General features: G+C 42.3%; 1 protein-coding gene across 1 annotated transcript in view; it reads left to right on the top strand.

Annotated features, from left to right (window-relative positions):
• Positions 1–1,335: 1,335 nt before the first annotated feature.
• The window catches only part of LOC141144686 (glucosylceramide transporter ABCA12-like), a 276,390-nt gene continuing 257,826 nt past the window's right edge, over positions 1,336–19,899 (top strand). The window contains exons 1-2 of the mRNA XM_073630621.1: positions 1,336–1,582; positions 3,528–3,699. Of these exons, the coding sequence (XP_073486722.1) occupies positions 1,404–1,582; positions 3,528–3,699 (351 nt within the window). The 5' untranslated portion in view covers positions 1,336–1,403. The remainder of the gene's footprint in view (positions 1,583–3,527; positions 3,700–19,899) is intronic.

The raw sequence follows: 19,899 nt of genomic DNA, 5'->3' as shown, positions 1-19,899 counted from the left end.
TATTGTGCCAAAAGTAGTTACTTTTCATGGCCAACTCTACGCCTTTCATTATGGAATCAATTTGTTTGAACTCTGACCTTCTTTCTAAGGTCTGTTTTACCCCTGTCAAACCATCTTTTTGTTTTATATTTGTATAAAGGAAATTTACATTAGTGTAGCCAAAATATAGTTATCTTTGTATTGTATTGTTTTTAACAATGAAACAAAATATTTGCTATCTTTTAAAAAAGGAGGTATTGGTTGTCACTAATTTTTGTAAATGAAAATCCAAAGATTCTCCTAGCCTGGAAAAAGGGAACTTTTTCATGGCCAAATGGGAGGAGGAATCCATGGGAAACCATGGACCAATTCCAAATTTTTCAAACTTTAAATAGATGACAGCATTGTCATTTGGGAGAGTACCGCAGAATCTTTCGAAGCATTTACAGTATAAGGTACATCATCAACAACAAGTAAAGTATGATATCTTCTTCACACAGCTATTTCAGGAACTGAAGATGGAGAGGCTTGGTCCACAGACAGACGGCCATCCTCTTGTAGCAATCTTTCAGCCTTTGGTTGATCCCTACTGTGGTTATCCTGTTTTGCCAGACGCTCGTCACAAATAACAGCTCCCTGGCTGGTTGCTGAATGGAGAACAAACTGGCCTAAGATGTTTGCTCAAGTCATTAACCAAAACGTGATCATTATCAAATTTGATCAAAGACATTACCAAGGATGCCTGCTGGCTTATTTCCAATTTGAAACAAGTTGGTGTGTGGCCTGAAGTCGTCATTTTGCAGTTGTAGTGATAACCCCACTAAATGAATGACTTCCGGCTGCAGCAGATCTGGCAATTCAGTTTGCCCGCTAGGTGACCTCCAAACAGCTTGGATTAAGGTTAGACTCACGGTTGGCCCGAACTCCAAGCTCATCCCTACTACTGACCAGTTAGATGGTCTGCAAAAAGTGTCTGCAGCCATTTATACAAAGGTAGGTTGAACTGTCTAGGTTTAGCGCAATTTCAATGTTTACATGTTAGCACTTGCAGCTAAGTAATTACTTTCACATGTTGCTTGGAATTTTACTTGCAGTTTGTGATTGATATTTTAACTGTATCCTGGATATGTACAGATGGAGTACTTTTACATTAAGCAAAATGTGCATAATATCTTAACCAATTTGCTGTTTCTCTATCATTTTATTTTAAAACATGCAATTGTCAGAGTAAAGCGTGTGATGTAGCACAAAGCATACACCTAAGACATATAGATAATGTTTACTTGCACTATATGATTAAATAATGTGTGATTCATACTAACTGAAACAATACTATTTTCGTTACATAGAGTTTTACAGATATCCATAATATACTTAAATGGATTTTCCTAATTTTTCCTCAATTTTGCCTTGGAAATGGCTTGATGGAACTTACTTTGAGACAAGTGAAATTTGACCTCATAAACAGCTTTGGAATTGATTCTTACATCAGTCCATTTCATATGGATTTTCTTGGGTGGACATTTACTGCAATGGGAATACAAGGGAGCATCTTATTTTTCTTGAGACTTGTGATAAATGGACAATCATTTCAAAGAAAAAGGTGAGATTTTAACAGTATGTACAATTCCTTTAACAAATTGTACATTAACTTTGTTCAACTAGGCTGAATAGGCTGAGAAGGACTATTTTGTAAATACAGAGATAGGGTTTAACAGGACTCTAATAATATGATGTTCTATGATTGTGAAAACAATGGTATTCTATCATAAAAGTGCAATAATAATAATAACAATAATAATATTAACACACTTCTCTAATACTGATATATATGGTAGTAAGTTCAAATGAACAATTATTAACATTAGACCATTAACATTAGTCTCTCTCCTTTTGGAAGCAATTATTCCAATACATCTATAAAAGTCACAGAAGTATAAACACTTTAATTTTGACAGAAGTAAATATGCAGGTGGGGCAATCAATTGTACCAGCAACAGAAACACTACACGCAGAGATGCAAAATAATATTCTTACTTTATTATAATAGCCAGCAGGAACAGGTTCTAGTCTAACATGTTTTGCACTAGGCAGAGTACTTTCTCAATCATTCTTTTGAGAAAGCACTGTGTCTAGTATGAAACAGGTCAGAATAGAAGCTGTTCTTGCTAGCTATTTTAACCACTTCAGTACCACACTATAGCCTAAAGATGGCTATAGTGCAGTCGTCCAGTTCTGCGAGGGTGTTCATGGACATTCTCCCAGAACCTCTTCCTCTTTGAGCCCCCCTGGGGCACGCCTTGGGCACACTTTGTGACTGTGTATCCTTTGAACACAACTGACCACAGATCATGGCAAAGGGCCAATCACAGTGGCCCTTTACCATATCACAGCTGATCACATGTAAACAGGCTTGCCAGGTTTCAGTAGTTCTTTCCTCATGCACTGTGTCTGTGAGAGGAAAGGAGAGCTGATAACTGGCAAGGCTCTCAGTACATTCTTTACACTGATGGGCACTGATTATCAGTGCCCTGTTATGAGTGCAGCCCCAACAGCAAAGCTTATCAGTGTCCATCAGTGCAGCCTCATCAATACCTTCTCATCAGTGCACATCAGTGCAGCTTATCAGTGCTCCTTAGTGCTGCCTTATGAATGCCCGTCTGTGTCGCCTCATCACTGCAGCCTCATCAATGTCCATTAGTGCAGCCTCATCAGTGCCCATCAGTTCAACCGCATCAGTGCCCATCAGTGAAGAAGAAAAAATACTTATTTGCAACATTTTATAATAAAAACTAAAAAAAGTTTTTTTTTTTCAAAATTATCATTTTGTTTGTTAAGCAAAAAATAAAAAAACTCAGTGGTGATTAAATACCACCAAAGCAAAGCTCTAGCTGTCTATGGGTATTGAGTTACATGATTGCACAATTGACATTCAAAGTGCGACAGCAATGAAAGCTGAAAATTGGCCTGGGCAGGAAGGGTGAAAGTGCCCAGTATTGAAGTGGTAATAAAAGAATATAATTGTTGATATTGGTGTGTGGCATTCCTATTGTTTATACAATTGATTGCTTCTGTGGAGACGATCCATCACCTGATATGTGATTTTGAAGTAAGGAGCCTGATCTTGCCTGAAACAACATGTGAAATATTTGACATTGGATGCAAGTGGGGCAGTTTTAGTTATGACCCAAAATTCACAGAACATAGCATCTTTGACTTTTAAGTATGTTGGCATTGTTTTACATTTCAGATTATTACCTGTAGGAATGTCACTACCACTTCATCCATGTCAGTCTTTAATTACTCTGCCACTATAGAAAGTGGTGAGAGTGTGTATATACCGGTAATCCAAACAACAATTCCCTAAATTTGAAAAAGATCCTAGCTCCCCAAAAAGAAAGGATCAGGTCCATTAGACCATATATTGCAGAACAGCTTTAACTGTATGCAGATGTTCTTTTGACATTTTTAGGATATTTGTTATAGCCAACGATGAGATAAATATTGACTGCTATAATTTTTGGGGGGATTTGTAAAAAATTTTCCAGACATGAATCACCATTATATGACAGTTCCAATGACAAGGATGTTGAAATTGAACGTGGAAGGGTGCTTGGTGGAATGACTCCTAACGATATACTTCTACTCTACAATCTCAGAAAATCTTATCAAAATAACATTGTGGTGAAGGACATCTGCTTAGGCATCAAAGCAGGAGAAGTATATATTTTTATCTTAAAACCTTTTTGTCTTAGCTTCACTCTGCTTCTAAAAGAGTATGGAAATGATAAAAAACATTCAACTACCAATATTATCAGTGTGTAAGCCCTTTAAAGCTTAAATTAAACATGTGGTCTACATAAGAATGTGTAAATAATTGTATATTCCCTTGTTGACAGTTGTAGCTACAGGCACTGTGGAATAATTCATACTTTAGTTTTGAAAGTCATTCTCTCAGCAGCAGAGGACTGAAAGGCTGCAGGGTGGAAGCTCAGGGTTAGCTGACCTGGTGTAGAAAAGGATTTCATTTCTGTTCCGTTGTGAACTTCCAGTATATAGTTCACCACAATGCCTGCAGCTACATAGATCAGTGAGATCTTGTTGTAAAGTTCATTTTCTTATTAAGAATATGTTAATATTTGAATGTTTATAGCCTGGCCACAGGCTCACATTTAAAACACCTCAATGACTCCAGTTTAAAAACTCAAGTTTGTCTGGTGACTTGGCAACTCTAGCTTCCGAGAGTCTAACCGCATTCTCAAAAGGCAGCTAGATGACATTGTGCATGAATGGTCAAAGATATTTCTAAAACATTTTGCAGTGGGTATGAGTGGATGTTTACATTCTGATGCCCACTGTAATGTCCAGGAAAATAATGATGACAGATATACTTTATAATAGCTGTTTCTTTTTTATTAGTGTTGATTTTTTTTTTTTAATCAAGAGCCTCTATAGCTTAGGATTATAGTTAAATATTTATATATATTTTTAGAAATAAAATGCTGCTGTCAGCCAGGTTCCTAATTATTATTATTACTAATTGATTTACCTGTTTACTGAATGGTTGAAATAAAGAAAGAAAAACAAGATTTGTGGAAATTGTCAGAACACTGCAGTCTCAGAATGCCTCACCATTTTAACACATGGAATGCACAGACCTCCTAAGGATAGACTGGTAAAGCAGTGGCTGTGACATTCACCAAACATTCATTCCATTGCAGGTGTATGTTCCTGGTCCACATGCTTTAACTCCACCTTTGATGAGAAAAAAACATTCCCCTCTAGCTGATCTATGGACATTGCAAGGATTTTAACAAACTTTGCTTCAGATTCCTACCTTTTGTTATTCTGAAGAAATCCCTGTGTGTTTCTCTGTGCCCATGTGCCTAGTGAGTCTAATAGGAGTGGTTTTATAATCATCAACCAGCTGCTGCACCTGCAGGGTCTGCATACCTTTGGACTTGATTTCCTATTGGGAGTATCTCAACAAAAATGACATTTTTGTTGCAGGGGATGTAAACAATATGACTTGCATCTTAGTGCAGACTGGGGAAATCAGTGAGCTAATCACACAAGCAGGAAATTATGTTTCTGTGGGGCATTCTGTACACATCCTGTGTACAGAACACCTCCAGGTAGACATATTGCATTGCATTTTACAGAAAATTACAGAGCTGCAGGTTGAAAAAGAAAGGCCGGATGGGCAGGAGGCGGAGCCTAGCAGAGCAGACATGCATTGTTAGAGCTCCACAACGCTGAGGAGAGAAGAGAAGGACAAAGCGGAGCCTGCAGGCTCAAAAGGTATCCATTTGAACCTTTTTGCCCCAGGGAACAAACTGTGAAAGTTTGGGCAGGAAATATGGTACTGGGAGGAAACCGTGGCAGAAATAAAAATCACCTCACAAAGAGCTCACAGGCACTCACTGCAGCTGAAGCAGCTCCAGTCACCTCACAAGATACAGCATCAGGGCGCTCTCACAGACAGAAAATGTCACAGCAAGACTCTCCATTTGAGTCAGATACAGAACAAATCCTCTCACAAACTTCTCCACAAGCCTCCTCAGTATCCCCAGTAATATTATTACAATTTGAAAAGATGCTTCATAAGGCTTTAAAACAAACCTCAGACCAAATAACAAAAAGCCTAACCAAAGAAATAAGAGAGCTGGGAAACCGCACCGCAGCCTTAGAAATAAAAATGGATGAAATTGAAATTACAACCCAAGAAAATATAACAGAATTGGAACAATTAAAAAAAGAGAATTTAATACTTCAAACTAAGCTGGAAGATTACGAAAATAGAGCCAGACGTTCAAACTTGCGCATAAGGGGAATACCTGAAACTGTGACAGACCTGCAATCTACTATTACTGCTCTATTACAAGAACTAAAGCCAGATATCCCTATTGAACGTTTAGAACTGGACAGAGTACACAGAGCCCTCACAGCCAAAAAGAAAGATGGACCCCCACGTGATATAATCACAAAATTTCATTATTACAGAACGAAAGAACAAATACTAATTGCTGCAAGAGAAAAAAAGGAACTTAATTTTCAAGGACACAATTATCAAATTTTTGCTGACCTATCCCAACTTACTATTACTAAAAGACGATCCATGAAACCCCAACTAATGGAACTGCAACGCCACAACATTATGTATCAATGGGGCTTCCCCTTTTCAGTCAGATTTAACTACCAAGGTACAATTTACAGAAGCAGATCAGCAGATGAACTACAACAAACCCTTTTAAAATTAAATCTGACAGAACCCACAAGCAGCAACACTCCCACACGCAGAAGAATGGCGTCATCTTCACCTTCAGGCAGCACCCAGAAAATTTCAGAACAAAATGGGAATCATCATTCTCACAAAAGAGGCCGTTATGCCACATCATCCATGGACCAAGAAGATTCAATGGACTGACATCCTAATTCCTGATATCTCTTCATTTATTATACTAAGAGATGGTTCTCTATAAAAAACCTATATTTATAACTGAATGTAACTGCATTCTGATAGTCACACACTGTGTGGGATCATGTTACATTCCAGTTATATTTCTTATTGCTTCTGATTCATATAGCCTTAGAATATATAAGTGAAATAAGGAAATTCTTGTTCAGTTATATATTATCAGGTAATAACAATAGATTTACAGTAGGTGACCGCGATATTGTGTCACTTCTCGGCGAGATTTGACACCTACGAGCCCCGTCGCAGGAGCCAGCGCCGAGATGGCTCACTCATCGGGAAAGGAAAACGTTGTTTTCCTCCCGCGATGAGTGACAGGCAGTGCTGACAGCTGTCTGGTATGAATCCTGAGGCGGGAACACCGCGCCAAATTTTAAATAAAAAAAAACGGCGTGGGTTCCCCCCTCGGGGGCATACCAGGCCCTTAGGTCTGGCATGGATTGTAAGGGGAACCCCCTATGCCGAAAAATCGGCGTGGGGGTCCCCCCCAAATCCATACCAGACCCTTATCCGAGCACGCAGCCCGGCCGGCCAGGAAGGGGGGTGGGGACGAGTGAGCGCCCCCTCCTCCTGAGCCGTACCAGGCCGCACGCCCTCAACATGGGGGGGTGGGTGCCTTGGGGGAGGGGGCGCATGCGCAGGGACTCTGGCGTCATAAGGGGGCGTGGCCCCAGAGTCCCTGCGCATGCTGGGACCATGACGTCGTAAGGGGGCGGGGTTACCGCCTATATAAATGGCTCCGCAGCTCGCACACAGCATTCCAGCCGGAGAGAGCATCGTGTCAACATCGGGGAAGAAGAAAAGAAGAGAAGAAGCGGAGAGACAGCGGCGGCGAGACATCGGCGACAAGACAGCGGCAGCAGACCGGGCCCCTCGCTGGCAATAGAGCTGGAAGAAGATAGCGGCGGGGCCCGGGAGAAGAGGCCGAACACCGGGAGAAGTCGGAAGGAGACCCCCCGAAGTCGGAAGAAGACCCCGGAGCTGACTAATAAATTATTCTTAAAACCTGTGTAGTGTGTTTTTTTTATATTGACACTTTTGCCTAGGTGAATGGGTAGGGGTACCATGTACCCCATACTCATTCACATAGGGTGGGGGGCCGGGATCTGGGGGCCCCCTTATTAAGGGGGGGCTCCCGGATTCCGATAAGCCCCCCGCCCGCAGACCCCGACAACCAACGGCCAGGGTTGTCGGGAAGAGGCCCTTGTCCTCATCAACATGGGGACAAGGTGCTTTGGGGTGGGGGGGCCGCAGGGCGCCCCCCTCCCCCAAGGCACCCACCCCCCCATGTTGAGGGCGTGCGGCCTGGTACGGCTCAGGAGGAGGGGGGGGCGCTCGCTCGTCCCCACCCCCCTTCCTGGCCGGCTGGGCTGCGTGCTCGGATAAGGGTCTGGTATGGATTTGGGGGGGACCCCCACGCCGATTTTTCGGCATAGGGGGTTCCCCTTACAATCCATGCCAGACCTAAGGGCCTGGTATGCCCCCGAGGGGGGAACCCACACCGGTTTTTTCATTTAAAATTTGGCGCGGTGTTCCCGCCTCAGGATTCATACCAGACAGCTGTCAGCGCTGCCTGTCACTCATCGCGGGAGGAAAACAACGTTTTCCTTTCCCGATGAGCGAGCCAGCGCGACATTCACAGTACCCTGTCACCGAGAACCAGCGCGATGGTATCGCGCTGGAAACACAATCTCGCGGTCAGGTACTGTATTACTTTTTAGGACAAATATGTTCAATAATCCAGAAGTAATGGAAGCTTTTTCTTTCTTTTCTTAAAACAAATATATTATTACCTAACTAGTTCCTAGAATTATGTTTTTGTTTATTCTAATCTGAAGCAATACAACCTCAATTTTATGAGTTAACATATCTAAACAGTTGCATATGAATAAAATATGTAATTGTTTACTCTAAAAGGGTTAAAATCCCAAAATAATTCAAACTATCTTCATCAATACCAAAGTTATTAACAGTACCTTTCTAACTGAATTATTTAGCCTAGGGCAAGACTAACCATATACAACCACCCTGGAATAAATAATTTCAACAAAAACTATATTCTGCACTCCAATTAATGAAACATCATTTTGATTTTTTTGACATAGCACTTCTCTCCTGTAAGCGGAAGATCCGTGTACCCCCATTAGCCCTCCTCATTCTCCCAACCATATTATGTGGGAGTGTGACGAAGGCACTTATTCCCCTGAGAGAGATATTTATTCTCTTTCACGGGTAAATTGTGATTACTTGCAAAAAATAATTTATACAATGTATCATCTAATCTCATATGTTTTTTGTTTACTCTTTACTCCAGAATTCACTGGTTTCTTTTCTATCTATTCATCTCTTCAGTCCACACAGGTTGATCTGCGCAGTCAGCTCTGCATAACAAAAAGTAAGTCAAAACTATTTGATCTATTGCCATGGCACCACTGAATATACTTTCCCTGAATGTTCAGGGAATAAATGTCCCTCAAAAAAGGACCAAAGCCTTCCGTACTTTCCATAACAAGAAGGCTCACATAGTATGCCTCCAAGAAACACACTTCACCAAAGATTCTACTCCAAAATATATTTCTCCTTTTTATCAACAAATTTACACGGCTTCTGCCTGTACCAAGCAAAGGGGAACTCTAATTGCATTTCACCGATCCACACCATTCACCTTATCATCAGAAATTAAAGACCCAGAAGGTAGATACCTGATACTCATGGGTTATATAATGGATACAGCAATCACGGTGATTTCCTACTACGCTCCTAACAAACAACCTACACCATTCCTCTCACATATATTACAAGTGATTAATACACACAAAATAGGAACAGTGATAATGTGTGGGGATTCAAACCAGGTCCTCCTCCCATTTCTAGATAAATCACCTTTTACACCATCCAAAATAACCTCTAGATTACCTTTTTCTCAACTTCTTTCCAAATACAATCTGGTAGATTCATGGAGAGAAAGTAACCCAATGAAAAAGAAATTCACTTATTTCTCGCACCCTCATCAAACCTTCACCAGAATAGATCATATTTTTCTAACAATAGGAATGATACCAGAAATTATTGCATCAGATATAATTCCGATTCCGTGGTCTGACCATAATGCAGTATACACTACTATAGCCTCAGCCATACCAAAAGCGCATGACCCAACGTGGTATTTACCGGACATAATGCTCAAACACCCACTACATCAGATGGCCATTGAACAAGCTTTAAAGGAATACATATCAATTAATAATACAACAGACATCTCCCCAATAACACTGTGGGAAGCTCATAAGCCTGTCTTGCGTGGTACAATACAAAGACAAATGGCACTATTTAAACGGGAACGCAAAAATCTAGCAAAAAAACTAGAACTCAATTTTAATGCAGCCTACATATCATTTCAAGATAATCCATCTCAGAGTACAAAATCTCATCTGGAAAAATCTAGATTGGAATACGATCTATTTCTCACTGAGTCAGTTGATAAATCCCTCAAACGCTCCAAACACAATTTCTACATGAATACAAACAAACCAGGTACATATTTGGCTCGGGCATTAAATTCAACTAACAAATCTTTCAAACCAATACGTTTGAAATTATCAAAAAATGTTTACACTTGTAATCCAGTTAAAATAGTCCATAAATTTCACTCACATCTCTCAACTTTATACAAGACAAACAATGAATTTAATCCTACAGAAGCTGAATCCTTCTTCTCAAAAATAACCTTACCTGAGTTATCTCAGAATCAAAAAAGCAGTTTGGATGAGCCTATAACTATAGATGAAGTTGCTAACGCCATAAAAGACCTAAAACTTAACAAAAGACCAGGCCCAGACGGCTACTCGGCTTTATACTATAAAACATTCTCAGAAATACTCTCTCCCATTCTCACTGAAACTTTTAACAAACTTCTAGATGGACATTCTTTTCGGCAAGAAACACTAATGGCAATTGTTTGTATGATCCCAAAACCCCTTTCTGATGATACTTCCTGTGTGAATTATCGGCCTATCTCTCTGTTAAACCTTGATATTAAATTATTAGCAAAAATAATAGCAAAACGCCTCAATAGCATTATAGGAAAATTAATACATAGAGATCAAGTAGGCTTCATGCCAAATAGACAGGCAGGCGATAATATACGCAGGGCAATGTTATTGGCACATATTGCTAAAAAACTGAAAATCCCTTTATGTTTTCTATCTCTCGATATTAAGAGGGCATTTGACACAGTATCCTGGCAATATATGCAATATTCATTACAAAAATGGGGTTTTGGACCCCACTTTTTAACATGGATCAAAGCATTATATAATAAACCCAAAGCCTATATAAAATATGCTGGATACAAATCTGAAGCCTTTAATATCGAAAGAGGTACCCGACAGGGTTACCCATTATCTCCCTTATTATTTGCCCTTATACTCGAACCCATGGCCCAATACATCAGAACAAACCAAACTATAACTGGCATTGAAGTAGGAGGTATTACACACAAATTATGTATATTTGCAGACGATATATTACTTTTTCTATCATCACCACAGGTCTCTGGTCCTAACTTAATACCAGCTCTTGATGGATTTGCAGCCCTATCCGGCCTTATGATTAATCCTAAGAAATGCCTAGTGCTTAATATTTCACTCACAAACATGGAATTGATCCCGGCTAGGGCTGCACTCCCATTCACATGGGCAGAAAAATCAATCCCATATCTTGGAATTCATTTAACAGCATCTCATTCTGACTTATTCTCAACCAATTACCCTCTTGTATTAAGACAGATCACAAATCTAATAAAACAATGGTCGCAACTTCCTTTATCCTGGATAGGGAAGATTAATGCAATCAAAATGACTATTCTACCCAAATTGCTTTATCTATTCAGAGTCCTCCCTATTCCAATTCCTTCCTATTTTTTGAGAATAGTACAAAAAAGAGCAACTTCGTTTATATGGGGCTCTCCTAAACCACGTATACCTATACACACACTACATCTTCCCAAAAATAAAGGAGGCCTGGGATACCCTAATTTTACTAACTACTACAGAGCAGCACATTTGGCCAGTCTGTCCAAATACCATGCAAAACAGGAAATCCCATTATGGGTATTTATAGAGGCTTCAGAAAATGACCCTCTATTAATATCAAATTTATTATGGCTTGATCCTAAAGACCGCTTTAAAATTCATAATCCCATAACTAAACACTTCTTATCTCTCTGGGATAAACTAAAAACCAAATATCAGTTACAATCTCCACACAATCCTCTCCTTTCTTTTATCAGAAATCCGGCCTTTTATCTGGCATGGATCTACCCAAATTCTTTTAAAGCTTGGACAACATCAGGCATTCAGACACTAAATGACTTCATAGCATCTAAATCATTCCTTTCATTCCCATCGCTTAGAGAAAAATATGATCTACCAAACTCTGAGATTTTTAGATATCTCCAAATCAAAAATTTCTATACACCATTCCTAAAGGGGGATACACCATTATCCCAATTATCCATTTTTGAATCAACCTGTACAAAAGATCCATTTGCTAAAGGTACAATTTCATTACTTTATAATCAATTATATGGAGTAGCAAATCTTAATAGACCCTCTTACGTTCAGAGGTGGGAGGAGGACCTGGGACGAACTTTAGAAGACACGGACTGGTCTAATATATGGCTCACATCTAAGTCATCTTCACCCAACATCTTAGCACTGGAGACAAATTATAAAGTCCTAACTCGCTGGTACCTTGTACCCGCTAGAGTGGCAAAATATTCACCTAATACCTCAACTCTTTGTTTTCGAGGATGCCCAGAAATAGGCACATATTTACACATATGGTGGACGTGCCCTGTAATTCAAACCTTCTGGAAGGAAGTCTTCGTGATTGCATCTAAAATATTTTAAAAAATAATACAACCAGATCCATATTTAACTTTACTTAATCTAAAATCGGAATGGTTAACACTCTCTCAATTCAAACTTATGATCCAACTAATAACGGCTGCAAAACAAACAGTGGCCAAGGCATGGAAATCTCCTACATTGGTACTAGCAGAAACAATTCACAGAATGAATAATACAATGTCCCATGCTAAGATGGTAGCCATCGATCAAAATCAAATTCTAAAATTTGAAAAACTTTGGCATCCTTGGATAAAACAACAGTTCCTGTCAAATTTCAATGACTCTGTCCTGTTGCCATGGTAACAGATTAAATGACTTACAGAGACACCCATTCTAAGGCTTCAAAGAGAACTAAAAAGAATAATAAACTGACGAGCGGGACAACCTTGTGGACCATACCTCTACCTTTCAACCCTTTTTCTTCTTTCTCTTTCCTTTTCTCCACCTTACGATTAAAGCTCATTATCAGAATTTATTTGACCTATATACACTCTACTTGTAAACAATATGTATAGTAGGTATAAATCATTTAAATACCTACAAAAGTAACTAAGGAAATGATATATATCTTTAATTTAGGTTTACGTGAACCCAATGTTTGATATTTGAAATTTCATGATATTTACCTATATAAACCCTACTGTAAAACAATGAGCTTACTTTATAGATCCTTGTAAACTTACTTTATGTATCTTTATGTATCTTTATAACATTGTATACTCAATAAACTTCTTTTGACAAGGAAAAAGAAAGGCCGTTTTTATTTACACTCAATTACAATATGACTTGTGTTGCAATGGTATATGCTATATATATATTTTTTATTTGCAAGTTTTTTTCCCATGGAAGTGGAGTTACCCTTTAACCGCTTCAGATCCACGCTATAGCCAAATGACAGCTACAGCGCGGACCTACTTTGCTGGGAGGGCATCAATAGACGTCCTTCCATGCTCGAGCGGCCTGCGCGCCCCCTGCAGTGCATGCGCGGCATGCTCTGTGATCAGCAAGTCTGAGACTCACTGGATCACAGATTGGAGTACGGGGTCGATCCCGACCCTTACCACGTGATCAGCTGTCAGCCAATGACAGCTGATCATGTGATGTAAACAGAGCCGGTAATGGGCTATTTCTTTTTCATACATCATGGGACACAGAGTCAGGATAATATTCATTACCTGCTGGGTTATACTTCATCATCAGGTGAATGGACACTGGTAGACCAAAGGTCTTCAGACAGGAAGTGATCCCCTATATAACCCCTCCCATACAGTACGTTAGTTTTTTACCAGTGTCTGCAAGGTGGATGGCATGGTTTGTTTGAGCTCACTGAGCTCCAGGTCTCTAGTCCCACAAATGGTTCCAAAATGAATCAAGGGATTGACCGATTGGATCCATTTAACACAGGCTTTTATGCTTAGATAAATGGTACCCAAGCCTCACAAAGAAGACTCAAGATCCTGCAAGGTTTTGCCTTTAATGTGGCTTCTGGGCGCTGGACCCTGCGGTGTGGAAATCCTGGACACTACAGCGCTAAGGTATTTCCTGCAGGGTGTGGTACAGGTCCAAGGGAGTAGACCTTAACCATGAAAAGGGTATCCAGTCCTTGAAGGTCCAGGTGACAGGAACCCGCCGTGAAGGGTGAAGATTGGGCCCTTAGTTTCTAAGTGGCCCTGCACCTGGACAGGTAAGTGAAACCCCTTTATTTTACTATTGTGGGTGTCCCAGTGATTGTAACAAGCAGTCAAGCTAGCTAAAAGCTGGACACCTGTGTGCAGTGACCATACAGGGGAGTTCTGGGCTAGATGTGGTTGTTTGCAAAGTGTACCTTTTTTTCTTGTGTCTGGCAGTTTTCTACCTATATTATGGCGCACGATAGTGCGCTTGGTTCACCATGGCGCATATGTGTTCACAGGTGTGCCGCTGTGCTCAGCAGTTTGTTTGGCGGCTATAGCGCACGCGGCTTCGCTGCACATATGCCGTAGCCTTTATCTGGCCGCACAAAGATTTGCATCATATGCGAATACAGTCACACCCATTTGCCAGGACAGCACACATGCGCACACCCGCGCACAGAACGTTCCGGCGCACACCTAGTTTATTTAAGCTTTGTAGGCCAAGCATGTAGTGCTTCCAGAAGGCAGCTGTGGGACACAGAGCAGGGTCTGAACAGACACTTGCAGTGGTTTATTTTTCCTTACCCGGGTCACGTGAGTCACCATGTGTCGCTTGGCAAACTAAAGGTGTTTAACAGGATTGTTGCATAGGGGCTTGGTGAGCCCTATTAAAGGGTCTCCCTTCTGAAGTGTTTTAATACTACACCCAAGTACTCTTTGTTTGTGGCTACTAAATGTCTTCCAAAAAGAGGAGTGGGACTAACACCACAGGGAAGGGCACACCTATGCCGTCAGTAGTTCCTGATGAATCTAGTCGTATCCCTAGTGTTGTATCCCCTGAAGGACCAGAGGCTTCTGGGCAATCTGAGCCACTGCGCCTATCTGGAATTGTGCCTACATTCAATGCTGCTGCTTCACCCTTTATCACTAAGGATGAACTGTCCTCAGCCATAGCCAGGTTAAAGCACATGATTGCTGGCATGATTGCCTCCATCCCGCAGGGTGGCAGGAAGTGTGACAGATCCTGCTCCCTGGAGTCTTCTAGTCTGGAGCTGGAATGGGTTGAGGATGGGGAGGAGCTTAAAGCTCAGGATTCAGTGGAGTGCCCGGCAGATGAGTCTGCTTCCGAGCGATCTGGACAAGAAGGTATCCAGTTGATGTCTGCCTCTCAGTTGCAGAGGCTTTTGATCCTCTCTCTGACCGAAATGGTTTGTTCTGCCTTTAAGTTGCCTCTTGCAGAGGTGACTGAGCCCCCTTGGTCCTCTTTGGGATATCTGAGGCCTCTTCAGGTCACACAGACTTTCCCTCCACACCCCCTGTTGGAAAAAGTGGTGTACGCTGATTGGGAACATCCTGACAGGACTTTTGTTCCTCCTAAGAGGTTTTCCCTTTTATATCACATGGATGAAAAGTTCATTAAAAAATGGAGCATGCCAGCCATAGATGCAGCAATCTCTTCCTTAAACAAGAACTTACCTTGTCCGGTAGATAACGCACAGGGCTTGAAAGACCCTGTTGACAAGAAATTGGAGTTATTATTAAAGGCTTCCTTTTCTTTGGCCAGTTCAGCTATTCAGCCAGCTGTTGCAGCAATTGGTATTTGCCAGTCCGTAAAGGATCAGGTCAAACGGCCTGATAGGCCTAACCAGGAGGATGATCTGTCTGAAAGTAAGACAGATATTCCTCGAGTGCTGTGTTTTGCTGTTGATGCTTTAAAGGAATCAATACAGCAGGTTTCTCGTCTGGCTCTCTTGTCTGTAAATATGCCCAGACTTTTATGGCTGAAGAACTGGTCAGCTGAGCTTCCTTGTAAAAAGTTATTGGCAGGTTTCCCGTTTCATGGGGAATGTTTATTCGGTGATCACTTGGACAAATATATCCAAAAGATTTCCGGAGGGAAGAGTTCTCTACTTCCTGTGAAGAAAAGCACCAGACGTCCCTTGTTTAAAAACCCAGGGACTGCTTCCTCAAATGTCACAGCGCCAGGGTGGTTCCGCCGCCAACAGGGTGCTAGGGTCAGGGGCAAGCCGCAAGGCCAGGGCCAGAAAAGTCCCTGGGCCCAAAATACTTCTAAACCCAGCACCAATCTCTCCTTTTGAGGGGACGCCCCCACTCCATTGGGTGGGGGTAAGGCTGTTGCACTTTGAGGACATTTGGAAAACAACAATTCAGGACGAGTGGGTCACCTCAATTGTATCTCGCGGTTACAAGCTGGGTTTCCCCTCAGAGGTTTCTAAGACCCAGCGCTCCCTTGGATCCTCCAAAAATAAATGTATTGCTTCAGGCACTACATTGCCTAGTGCATCAAGGAGTGATTGAAGAGGTTCCTGTATTCGAAAGGAGCACAGGGTTTTACTCAAACCTGTTTACGGTTCAGAAACCAAATGGGGACACAAGGCCCATTTTGGACCTAAGGTCCCTGAACAGGTATCTATTGATACAGTCCTTTCGGATGGAGTCTGTCTGCTCAGTAGTAACCTGACTTTCTAGCCTCCATCAAAAAACAAAAGATGCGTATTTACACATACCTATCTTTCAGCCTCATCAGAGGTTCCTACTTTTTGTAGTAGAGGAACGTCATTTTCAGTTTGTGGCTCTACCCTTTGTGCTTGCTACAGCTCCCCGGGTGTTCAAAAAGGTCCTAGCACCAGTACTGGGTCTTTTAAGGGCCCAAGCGATTCTGGTGCTCAGGTATCTGGACAGCCTCCTGCTAAGAGATCACTCAGTACAGGCTCTAGAACAGAGCATATTATACACAGTGCAGCATTTGAAAAGCTTAGGCTGGATCATAAATAGTGGAAAGTCAGCCTTGAGACCATGTAAGAGTCCAGGGTTTACTACGCATGCACCAACGGCGCATTGCCGCAAGAGGAAATCCATGCCAACTGAGGATGCGCCAAAGACGCCTCAGTGTGCCAACCCACACCTGCACAGAAGACTTGATGGAAAAAAACAGGAAAATACCCAGGACGCGCACAGGAAGTGACCTCAGCTTGATGGAAAAAAGCAGGAAAATGCCCAGGAGGCACACAGGAAGTGACCTCAAACTTTCCCATATAAGCCCAGCCCAGACACTGCCAAATTGCTGGATTATCTTCAGTCCCCCCTTGTTCCTGTGCTAGTGTGTTATCTGTCTGAACTTGTTATGACCTGGAAACCTATTTGACTACTCTTGATTGCTGCTTGCCATTGACCTCGGATTTGTACCTTAACCATTCTACTTCTTTGCCCCTTTTGTACTCAGCTGGCAGATTGGAACTGACCCCGGCTTGGATCTCGACCATTCTTCTTCTGATTAACCCTTTTATACTTCGTTGCCCAACAGGACTTGACCTCGGCTCGGATCTCGGACTAAGGCTTGCACAGTGCTCCGCACCCCTGGGACCTGTGCCACTCAGTGTCCACCAAGTCTCTGTCTCCATCTCCAGAGGCTTCAAGGACCTGAGGTGCAAGGGTGGCCTCCCCACTACTTTGGTCTCACATCAGGTACGTGGCCCTCGTGACAGAATAATCCAGCCATGTCTGAGACTGAAGGGAGAGTCCTATACTGCACTCACTGTCTTCCATGGCAATGCTCTATGATGACCCACAATGAACCACCACGGCTGAAACAGTGTTGACCTCTCTACAACAGGGGAAACACCCTGTTGAGGACTACTAATGGAATTCCGCAAGTGGGCTGCAGACACTGCATGGAATGACGATGCCTTGCGCCATCAATTTCAATCGGGCCTGTCCGAGCCCCTCAAAGACGAATTAGCAAGAGTGGGGCTCCCAGATACTTTGGAACCTACAATTCAGTTGGCTATTCAGCTTGATTGCAGACTCAGAGAACGTCGCAGGGAACGATCCGGTATGGCTTGTCCCACATGAATGCTCCCATGAATACCCATGATTCCACACCTGAAAACCCCTGAGACCCACGCATCAACCCCAATTCATGATGCAGAACTGATGCAACTTGGCTTAGTTCGTGCAGCCCTCACACCCGAAGAGCGACAACATCGTCGCCTGAACAATCTATGCTTGTATTGTGGTGGAGCGGGTCACTTTCTTCAGGGATGTCCCATTAGGCCGAGTATGTGGATCAAACCCCCATCTGTTTCAGCGTACTTTGTTAAATCCTCACATCCTACTCTTTACCTCTCTTTGCATTGCAGATACTGGGAAGGATAATCTGAGTAGCAGCCATTATTGACTCTGGGGCTTGTAGCTGCTTTATTGACATCCACTTCTCCAAAAAGTATGGAATCCCACTATGCAAGAAGCCCCAGCCATTTACCGTTCATCTGGCAGATGGCTCCACACCAACCTCAGGTCCCATAACCCATGAGACCACCCTCATATTGGCCACCACCGAAGCAGACCATCGGGAATATCTTCGGCTGGACATGATTTCTTCCCCCATTTTTCCGGTTATTTTGGGGTTACCGTGGCTTCGACAGCACCAGCCACAGATTGATTGGTCCACTATAGTTGTGTCTTTCGGCTCACCCCATTGCTTACACAACTGTTTCCCACAGCGAGCCTGTTTGACACTTCAACCCCTTTCCACAGATGACAACACTCTTTTCCCCCTGGTTTACAGAGACTTCCTGGACATCTTCGCCAAGAAGGGGTCTGAATCCCTACCGCCTCACCGGCCGTATGATTGCCCCATTGAGCTTCTTCCTGGTTCTGCAATACCATTTGGGAGGATCTTACTCTCTGAGCCTGAATTAGAAGTCCTCTGAAAATACATTGATGACACTCTTAGGAAAGGGTTCATCCGGCCCTCTACTTCTCCTGCTGGTGCTGGACTCTTCTTTGTGGAAAACAAGGACCATTCTTTAAGACCATGTATAGACTACAGAGAATTCAACAATATCACAATCAAGAATTGATACCCATTGCCTCTAGTCCCTGAGCTCACTCAGAGGTTCCGCACCACCAAGGTCTTCTCAAAATTGGACCTATGGGGGGCCTACAATTTAATACTGATAAGAGAGGGCAATGAATGGAAAACAGCCTTTCGTACTAGGTTTGGCCATTTTGAGTATTTGGTCATGCCATTTGGGCTGTGTAACGCCTCAGCAACTTTCCAACACTTGGTGAATGACATCTTTCGGAATTTTATTGATCTCTTTATGATAGTGTACTTAGATGACATCCTTGTTTTTTCACCTTCCCTTGAGGCACATCACATCCACATGCGAAAAGTCCTTTTTCGCCTCTGAGCCCATAAACTCTTGCCAAGCTTGAAAAATGTGAGTTTGAGAAAGATACCATACAATTCCTTGGCCTCATTATTTCAACTTCTGGCATCTGCATGGACCCCTAGAAGGTAACTGCAGTTCTTGAATGGCCAGTACCCTCGAGCTGTAAGAGCGTCCAGAGGTTTGTGGGATTCGGCAATTTTCATAGAAGATTCATCAAAGGCTTCTCATCAATAATTTTACCTATCACACAACTCACCAAGCAAAACAGCCATTTTCTGTGGTCCCCCTCAGCACAAACGGCTTTCGACAAACTTAAGAAACAATTCACCTCTGCCCCGATCCTTTGTCATCACGACCCAGCCCTGCCTTACTTGTTGGAGGTCGATGCTTCAGAGATTGCAGTTGGGGCAGTCCTTTCTCAGCACCACAAAACCACAGCCATCTTGCATCCTGTTGCCTTCTTTTCAAGGAAGTTGTCCCCAACCAAAAGGAACTATGATGTAGAGGACTGGGAACTCCTTGCTATTAAACTGGCCCTGGAAGAATGGCGATATAATATTGGAAGGAGCCTCGCACCTGTACTTGTCTTCATTGATCATAGGAATTTGGAATACCTCCGTACAGCTAAATGTCTCAGACCTAGAAAAGCCAGATGGGCTCTCTTCTTCACCTGATTTCAAATGCATATCATGTACCGTCCGGGATCCAAGAATTGTAAACCT

Source organism: Aquarana catesbeiana, linkage group LG05, assembly GCF_042186555.1.
Source record: "Aquarana catesbeiana isolate 2022-GZ linkage group LG05, ASM4218655v1, whole genome shotgun sequence".
Lineage (NCBI taxonomy): Eukaryota > Metazoa > Chordata > Amphibia > Anura > Ranidae > Aquarana > Aquarana catesbeiana.
Note: the sequence above shows the minus strand (reverse complement) of the source record. Positions and strands in the feature narration are given on the sequence as shown.